Source organism: Colletotrichum fructicola (assembly GCF_000319635.2).
Source record: "Colletotrichum fructicola Nara gc5 chromosome Unknown KSG_Nara_v1_contig07, whole genome shotgun sequence".
NCBI lineage: Eukaryota > Fungi > Ascomycota > Sordariomycetes > Glomerellales > Glomerellaceae > Colletotrichum > Colletotrichum fructicola.
Window position 1 is genome coordinate 1216010 of NW_027094057.1, and position 8987 is coordinate 1224996.

General features: G+C 52.1%; 4 protein-coding genes across 4 annotated transcripts; all 4 read right to left on the minus strand.

The window, feature by feature from the left end:
- Positions 1 to 70: 70 nt before the first annotated feature.
- fgaOx3-0 (Chanoclavine-I aldehyde reductase fgaOx3) lies at positions 71 to 1180 on the minus strand (the record flags this gene model as incomplete). Its single annotated transcript, XM_032030842.1, has 1 exon — positions 71 to 1180. One exon carries the CDS (start codon positions 1178 to 1180, stop codon positions 71 to 73), a length of 1110 nt encoding a protein of 369 aa, XP_031889645.1.
- An 841-nt stretch (positions 1181 to 2021) lies between these two features.
- CGGC5_v012036 (uncharacterized protein) lies at positions 2022 to 2825 on the minus strand (the record flags this gene model as incomplete). Its single annotated transcript, XM_032030843.1, has 1 exon — positions 2022 to 2825. The coding sequence occupies one exon, from the start codon at positions 2823 to 2825 to the stop codon at positions 2022 to 2024; it is 804 nt and encodes a 267-aa protein (XP_031889644.1).
- A 1534-nt stretch (positions 2826 to 4359) lies between these two features.
- On the minus strand, positions 4360 to 5526 carry yteR-0 (Unsaturated rhamnogalacturonyl hydrolase YteR; the record flags this gene model as incomplete). The annotated part of the gene is made up of 1 exon (XM_032030844.1): positions 4360 to 5526. The coding sequence occupies one exon, from the start codon at positions 5524 to 5526 to the stop codon at positions 4360 to 4362; it is 1167 nt and encodes a 388-aa protein (XP_031889625.1).
- A 1283-nt stretch (positions 5527 to 6809) lies between these two features.
- P450-2-0 (Cytochrome P450 monooygenase 2) lies at positions 6810 to 8716 on the minus strand (the record flags this gene model as incomplete). Its single annotated transcript, XM_032030845.2, has 6 exons — positions 6810 to 7243; positions 7305 to 7518; positions 7583 to 7977; positions 8159 to 8261; positions 8316 to 8486; positions 8552 to 8716. 6 exons carry the CDS (start codon positions 8714 to 8716, stop codon positions 6810 to 6812), a joined length of 1482 nt encoding a protein of 493 aa, XP_031889552.2.
- Positions 8717 to 8987: the final 271 nt, after the last annotated feature.

Here is an 8987-nt window from a genome sequence, read left to right on the forward strand (position 1 = left end):
TGTATCGTCTACTTTATTTGTCATCAACATCATCAAATCTATGTCTATCGTCTACACCTCGATTCGCCGTCTATGCCAGCGGAGTTCCCGGCTTGAAAGAAGGATGGAAGGGGTAATCAGTGTATCCCTGAGGGATCGAGGGGGTGTAAAAGGTCTCCCGGTCGTACTTGTTCAGCGGCAAGCCGTGCTTGATACGGAAAGGCAGATCGGGGTTCGCCAAAAAGTGGCGGCCAAAGACAACGGCAACGTCCCACTTCGCATACTCCTCGTCCACGGCGCGCATCGCCAATTCCGGGGTGAAGCCTCCAGCGACGAGGACAGGCGAGGTGTTGTCCCAGATCTCCAAGAGAAACTCGATGCCCTCGACCTTTTCCACATCCTGCCAGTTGTTGACTCGGGATTCGATAACATGCAGGTAAGCCAGCTTCAGCTCCTTCAACTTCTGCGCAAGGTAGGAGAACTGCGGGACGGGGTCCTTCATTCTCATCGCCTGGAAGTTGCTCCATGGGCTGATGCGGAAGCCGACCTTATCGGCGCCGATGGCCTCAGCCAGTGCCGCGGCAACATCGACGGGGAATCTGGCTCGGTTCTCGACGCTTCCGCCCCACTGATCCGTGCGCTTGTTGCAGTTATCCTGGAGGAACTGGTCGACCAAGTAGCCGTTGGCGCCGTGGACCTCGATACCGTCGAATCCGGCAGCGATGGCGTTCTTGCCAGCCTGGGCAAAGTCCTTGACCGCTTGCGCAATCTCCTCGGCGGTCATCTCGCGCGGAACGGGCGAGTCATCGCTAATCGGCACGGCACTGGAGCTCAGCAGCGGGTGTCCGCCCTCCTTCTCTAAGACGGGCACGACGGCGGCGCGACCAGGCGCGATAAGCTGGCAGTAGATGCTGCTGCCCTTCTCGTGGACAGCGTCGGTGATCTTCTTCCAGCCGGCGATCTGGCGCTCCGTCCAGATGCCCGGGGCATTGGGAAAGCCGCCGTGGGCCTCGGAAATAAGGACGGCTTCAGCAATGATGAGAGTGCCCGGCACGGCGGCGCGCTGCACGTAGTACTCGAGTGCGATGTCGAGGGGGATGTGATCGGCGTCGAAGCGGAATCTAGTAAGGGGGGCCATCACCACGCGGTGAGAGAGCTGGGCCTGGCCGACCTTGAGAGGCTGGAAAAGTTTGGACGACATGGTGATAGCCGTGGAGGATTCGACCTGGATTACAGATGAGGCAGCAACGAGATGAGACGAGGTAGTTTGGCCGTTATCGTCTGACAGCTTCAAGAGGGAGATCTGCTAGATAAATAGGCACCGGCATTTCTCACTGCTGCCCCTCGGTGGGTTCACTCGGTATGGAGAACAGGTGGTGTTTGGATGGTAACACGCGAAGACCCTTGGCGTAAGGCCCTGGGACCAGGGGTTGAGAATCGACAAGTCGGGGCCGTCGACAAATTGCGTTAAAGGCGTTGGAGTCTTGAAACGGTCGCTGTCCAATGACATTTTGACCTCGGACTCCAAGCCTCCAGTGATTGGGGTCACAGTCCATTGGAGACAGCTGGGCACACTGAAGAATTGCTTAGAAATCCTACGTTGCTCAGCATCCATATTTCCCGTCTTGGTCCACTTGGGCAACCTGATCGTGCGGACCTGGGGGCAGTTGCAGGTTGCGGAAATCATTCCAAAAGTTCTTGTCAATCACTGAAGTCACATGTTGATTGGTCTTAGAATTGAAGGTGAGCATTGGTAGGGCGAAAGACTGGCTTGTGCCACCTCGTCTAATCCATTCTAAGTGTTGCAAATCTCAAAACCCATCTCCGTACCAGTACATATTCAGAACCTGCCAATCTAGTAATGCTGATGATCCCACACGATGAGCGCTCTTCTCAAATACTCCTCAAACTACCACGCTTGCTTCATAAAATGAAAACCCGACATAATGTAAAGATGGCCTCCAGATGCAAATCGCTCCAATTCAAGAAACAGTAACGACGATAAAAAAACGTAGGGTAACAAGATAGAAGATGTTGACTCCTCATTGGACCACTTCCTCAATAAAATCTAATACGTAGTCGGCAACTTGCTCCCACCCGGGCTGAAATATCATCCCATGCGTGCGACCGGGGAACATCTTGTATTCCACAAGCGAAGGCCCGGTGTACGCTTTGAAGTTTTTCATCACCGTACTCGGAGGTACGATGTGATCTTTTGAAGCTGAGAGTAATAACAATGGGGCCCGGTCGACTCTGTCAAAGTCAACGTACGTCGGAGCAGACAGCCCACCTGCAACGTTGGTGGTCAGCTGCCAGAGGACCTTTGCAACACCCGGAATGCAGTAGCGCTCGTAGTATTCTTTGCTCTTGTCAGATGTGGTGTTGTTGACAAAGGCCCAGTGGAAGTGGTCTTCGGAAATGGATACGGTGGTGTGCGCGTTGAATGGGTTCTTGATGATCGGAAGTGCGGCCTTGAAAGTGGTTTGCGGGAGAGTGATAATTCCTGCTGGTTGTGCCGGGCATATTGCGACACCAGCGACGCCGAGCCCTCTGGATAACAGTATTTGCGCAAACAGGCCACCGAAAGAATGGCCGATAATGATAGGTGGTGCTAGCAGTTTGTGGATGAAGGCCTCGTAGTATCCGACGATTTCCGCAATGTGCCTGTTGGCCAATAACTGTGGATCGGCCCGGACCTCTTCGGGGGTGCGGCCGTTGATTCCCGGCCACTCGGGGGCGTGTACCTCATACCCCAGATCTTCGAAAAACGGCACCCAATGTTCCCAGTATGCGGCGGTAACCCACAGGCCATGGATGAATAAGATTGGCGGTTTTGGAGAGTCCATGAGTTTTTACTGAAGAAAACACAATTGTTTTCCCTTTTCGAATGAGAATACAGACCCTGATGGCCAAGATCGTAAGACCCTTGAAGCCCCGTGTATTTGAAGCTCTGGCTTCGGTGCTCGGTGACCACGCCAGCCCGTAGTCAATGGCGTCACACTGACCTCATCACTTTGCGGCTTAGCCTGTGCTTCGTAGGCCATCGACGACGCCCTCGATTCCGATCTATCGATCTCGCCCGGCGAAAGGTCTCTAATCACCACGTAACTGCGAGATGGATTTCTTTGTTCGATCGCGCATACCATGTTATTTCTTGGGCGTATTGTCTTTGGGTATGCCGGAGTAAACGGGTCGAGGACATTCTCGTCACTGTGGCTTATTGGTTACCACGCGTGAGGATGCATGTCATCTCAAGTACTCTTGACAACTGAAGTTTGCTCTTTTGGTTTCATGCACGCTGTAGTTCTAGAATAGGCAATACCAGGTCCCACGGGGATCCGAGACATTCGGACAGATTATGGCTCTCATCACCTCATGTGATGTGTGTGCCTAATACCCCCTAAATTCCCGGGGCGATGTCAGTCCTATCGGATACCCGGGCACCCGGGTACCGATGATCGATGCGCTATCGGCAGCACGGATCATCGACGTTGCTGGCCATTCTCACTGTGTCAGTGGCACCCTCCTGTCATCTCCTTCCTTGCCCATGCAGTCCAGATAGTGAAGTCGGTGACACACTTATTGGAACAGTATCATTACATATTCGTCTTAGCCTAAGTTCTTGCGTTCGTCCGATTAAAAAGAACACTTTCACGGAACGACGTTCATTGAACTTTAATTTTCGTTTAGACAGAGCTCGATCTCGTTGAGTGCCGCACGCACTAACCAAAATCCGTGTCAGCCATGTACTAGTCAAACATTGGCATAGCCGCTCTCCATTTGCCTGAGATCATTAATCATCTTTGTTGACTACTTGAACTATGTCATCTTGCTTTAAGCATGAATCCCCCTAAGAGACCGGGTTCTCTTCACAACTTGATAACAAGCATTCAGAAAGGCGGAGATTAGTTGAGGGCAAATCTGACAAATTTTGAAGGCCCTATGGGCTTGACTAGACTCACTTGCATCGCAATTATTAATGTTCTAAAACGCCCTTAACAGCTTGATTTGAAATCAGAGATCAGAATGGAGTACGTGCTCCAACAGAAATAGTGCTGTTGGGGTAGATAAAAGTATGAGCCTGAAGCCGAAAGTATTTGCCTTACCAAGAGTATTTGCCTAGACTTGAGAGTATGTGCCTGAACTTGAATTCTCTCGCGACCCACATCCCGTGAACTTGGCTTGAGCCAGGAAATTCCCACTAAACGATGCATCAGAGTTCAGTCATAGGCTACCTCTATTGAACGAAGCTCTAACCCTCCAACTCAAGCGTGGTCGTGCGTTATGGACACAAAACGGATCATTGCCAGGTGGTTGCAATATGTATTATTATTGCCTAAGATACTAGCTACTAACGCGAAGTCTTAGTATTAACACCACCTACTTTCTCTCCACCTCCAGTGAGGCGAGCACAAAGGCAGACTCGCCCAGCAAGCTGTTAGGCGACAGCGGCTGGTTTGTGTAGTACTCGTAGGTAGCAGTAGAGTTGAGACTGCACACCGCCACCGTCTTGTCGAAGCCAATGGTTCCGTTTCCTGGGTCGGTCACGAAGTGGTTGACAGTGTAGTTGTACGCGCGAAGGGCGGCCCTCTCAAACCGGGCGGGAGACTCGGAGTAAATGCCCAATCTAGCGCCCTTAAGCATGGAGAACATGAAGAGCGCCGTGCTAGAGCTCTCGAGGTAGTTGCCGCTGCGTCCCGGGAACGTAGTGAGCTGCCACCATACACCGGTCTGGCGGTCGGCGTACTTGAGCAAGGCGGTTGAGAGCTGTGTCGTAACATCGCTGAGCTGTTTGCAAAGTGCCTTGGCTTCTTCTTTGCCAGCCGGGCAATCGAGGGTCTCCCAAGTCTGGACCAAGCCAGCGACGAACCAGCCCACGGATCGGCCCCAGATATACGGGCTCGAGCCGGTCTCCTCATTCGCCCAGACTGCAGTGCGCGAATAGTCGTATCCATGAGCGACCAGCGAGGTATTCTTCTGGAAAGTGTGCTCGTAGAGCAGAGACACCTGCAGGCTGATGTCGGTGTAGTTGGGGTGGGGCTGCGCCGCCATGAAGGGCAGAACAGAGAAGATGCCGTCGAGGTAGCTCCATTGGGGATAGACGTAGTACCAGAATCCGCCGACGGGGTTGCGGATCTGAAGGGGAAGCGAGCTATTCAATGCATCGAAGGCTGAGGCTGCGGTGGCTGAAATGGTGACAATACCGGCAGTGGAGGCATGGTTGATGGCGGTTGCGACGGAGAAACGGTCGAGGGGTCGTGTCGAGTCATAGGTCGCATTGGTGAGAGCCGGCGAAGCAACATTAAGTACGTCCTCGAGGTAAGGCGCATATCTGCTCTGCAAATCGGGGTACTGCTTGATTGTTGCCTCCATCGCAATGGCCAGAATGCCGCTTTCCAGGGTGCTGCTTGAAGCCCCGGATGACTCAATTCCTTGGTTCCGGGTCTTGATGCTGTCCAGCATCCATGTCGAGTATCGACGGGTCTCGCACGATGCGAGAGTCGCCAGGCCGCAGAGGGCGGCAAGCAAAACCGAAGGACGACGCATTGTACGATCGGATGCCCTGCGTGAGTGAAAAGAGAGGGAAGGTGGTCGTGTAGAACCAAAGGTCCGGTGTCGCTGATTTCCCCGGTATTTTATATCAAGGCAGCCGGGCCAGGGCGTGTCATTGCCGAAGGGTTCCTACTGCTTACGCGGGGCAGTTCATCAAGTTGCCCCAGTCAGCGCCAATCATTTCCTCGCTCGAGGCTGTTTAGTGCACCGGTTGCACCGGAGACTTCAGTCTTCAAATGACGGGATGCGTGGTTGGGGCAGGGGTTCCCTGTGCATGCACCTGTTCCTTGAGAGTTGGGCGGTCTCAATTCCTGTTCGCGATGGTGTTCAGTCACGTATTTTGACGGATATCCGTTTCTAAAATCCGTCGAACACAAAATGAGAGTTGGTAGACATGACTAGCGGTGGTTTATTCATTAGTACAGAAGTCAGCGTGAACACTGGCCGGCTCGTCTGAAGGCCTTGTTGAAAAAAACAAAAAGGCACATTGGAAAGCTTCGGGCGATAGCTGGCACTCACACCCCATCAAAGTTTTCAAAAGGTTGACATCAACAGCGCAAATAATTTTCCTGGCTTCTCAGCGCCGCCCACAACGGGAGAAACTCAGCGAGCAAAATCTTCCCCGCATGGATCAGAAGCAAGGCCTTCCCGGTTTCTCGACGAACAGTCCCTGATACCCGGCGGTCAGACCCCAAATCCGCGGAAGATCCACTAGTCGGTTGATCGCTACAGCGAGCCCAGCGAAGCCAAGAATCCGGGAAAGCAATTATCCCCATGTTTTCCCCAGCTTAACTCTGTTTCTCCAGGCTGCTAAGAGTGCGGGGTGTTTATTGAGTTGAGGATTGAGTCGTTTTATAGTGTCAAGGCTATGTTTTCCGCGGACTTGGCACCCGGTGAAAAACTGGAGGCCGCGACGGATTACTCCAACAAGCCGAGGGTAAGTATGCCCTTGCACTTGAAGATGAACATGAAGTTGTGATGGTCACTAGCTCACCAAATGGAAGACGTAAAGAGTATTAGACTAAATATGATGGGGATCGGTATGCACAGGATGCATGTGAAAAACACACTGGGCTAGAAATCAAAGAACCTATTGAAGAAAATAAACAACGACAAAGACAAACCTCGCGGACCCGCTGTCGGCGTCCGTTCCAACTGACACAGTCAGAGGTTCGAGAGGACAGCCCGAATCATTCAACCCGGCATCGGTCAAGTTCACAGACAGGCTGTTTGCTTGGCATTTATAACTATAGGTCTGCTTGATACATGTAGTATTTTCACAAGCAATCAATATCCAATTCGATTTCCTTGCGCCGACGGACCCTGACTCTAGCGGTAGGATTGCTTGCATTAGTGAACCCCAAAACCATTGGCGATGCATAGGTAGTAGGCAAGGTCTCCCAATCATACTTTAGCAACAGATGACACATGATAATCTTGATCTCGTAAGCCGCAAAGAACCGTCCGGGGCAGGCGTGATCCCCGTGTCCGAACGCAAGGTGGTCGGGGCTCGTCACAACCAGTTGGGCATAGTTGGCTTTGCCAGGCTGCTCGGCCATCTTGATGAACCTGTAAGGTTCCCACTTCTCAGGGTCTTGGTGCAGCTCCGGATCTCCCATGCGGTATGTGTCGATCGCAATCCTATCTCCTACTCTGAGGTTTAGTCCGTTCGACAACGTGAGAGGTTTCTCAACTCGTCTTCGTAATGATGCTGTACCTGTGTTAGTCCCACCCGCTACCAGGTCATACTCTATGTTCGAGGGTTCACTGACCAACTCCAGGCGGCTTGTGACGTTGAGCTTCTTTCAAAGCGCTGTCCAAAAGCTTCATGTTGTGAAGAGATGACTTCTTCAAGCCCTCGGAACGTAAAATGTGAATGACTTCCTCTCTAAGGGGAGCAACATACTCCGGGTGCAGAGCCAACTGTAGTACTATCTCTGTGACCAGATCAGCCGTCGTATGAATTGCGGCAACTGCTAGCATCAACTTGATTGAAGTTGTCAGCCAAAGTTCAGCAACTAAGAAAGCTCGCGTCGATCAAGAAGCTTACCTGCATGATGGCGGGATCGTAAGTCACACCCCTCGTAGCGGCCTCCTGGTCTGCCCAATCGATCGCATCGTAGAACTCCGGAATCTTCTTGCCGGATGCCAGAGCGGCTGCTCGTGCCGCACGACGCTTCTCAATGTAGGGCATAATGATGCGGCGTGACTCGTCGAAGCTCGCGCGTAATTCTCGACACTTCGGCACGAACCAATGGAGAATCCGGCGTAGAGGGCGTGGAATCATACGGAGATGTGTTCCGGCGACGAAAAAGTTCACTGTGTACTCTTTCGTCGCTCGCAGCCAGTCCTCATTTCGACACAGTTCCTCGCCTAAGAACACGCGCGCTGAAAGTCGAGCGACCGTGTCAAGAACGATGGACTTTACTTCAATCTCTCGCCATTCTGTTAAACATGAGTCGGCAGCTTGAAATTGTCGTCGATAGGGGCTGACGTGCCTTCAGAGTCTCCAAGCTTGTCTGATAGAGCTTGCGCAGCTTCAGCTGAGACTGGCTCAATCACCTGAGCTATTTCTAATCAGCGACCAGACACGTTTATACTAACATGATGTAGTCGGAAAACTTACCGATGCACTTAGTGAGCTGCTTCCGCACCAAGGTTTGTAGAACCGCATCATCGTAACTGTCTACCGCAGCGCCCTGAAATCCGGATAAATGTCCGTGAAAGTCCTAAGACACAACGGTCAACATCGAGTCCGCTCCCGTTCTGTAGCCGTAGCATACTTCACCAAAGGCTGACCCGAAGCTCAGTCTCGGATCGTTACGGATTTCATCGGTCTGTTCAACGGGCAAGAATACGATCTCGCCGAGGTCGGTGATCATGCGGTAAGGGCTTTTCGGAAATAGCTTGCGACCCTTAGCCAGGAGACTTTTGCTATTGAATACGAAATCGCGCTGGAAATGAGATGCGAGATCAGCTTTTCAGTTGTCAACAGGCCTGTCGACATGAGAAGGCTTACTTTGGATTCAATGTTAAACAAGGAGAAGCCTTTGCTGGGGTTCAAAAGCGGTAGATGTTTGAGATTTTCCCGTCGCGATGAGAAAGAAAAATACAGAAAGACTACTGCCAGTAGTGCAAGAGCAGCGGATGGTGCAGGCGGTAGGAAATGAACTCGATCCCACATGTTTGGCAACGAGGAAAGGTATGAGAACGACATGATCTCGGAGGATCCTCTCTTGGGGACTCAAGGACAAAACATTGAGAGGGCTTTGTAGAGTGTTGGAAGATCGGCTCAACTACCACGATCAACACCGAAATTTAAGTTCTCTGCTGTGCGGTTGTTATGCCATGTTTCCCACTGTGTTTAATGCCATGATCATAAGACCAACGTCCAGCCTATTGGTACTGCTCGGTATCAGAATCACAGCCGCCCCGATGGCACCCATCGCTCAACA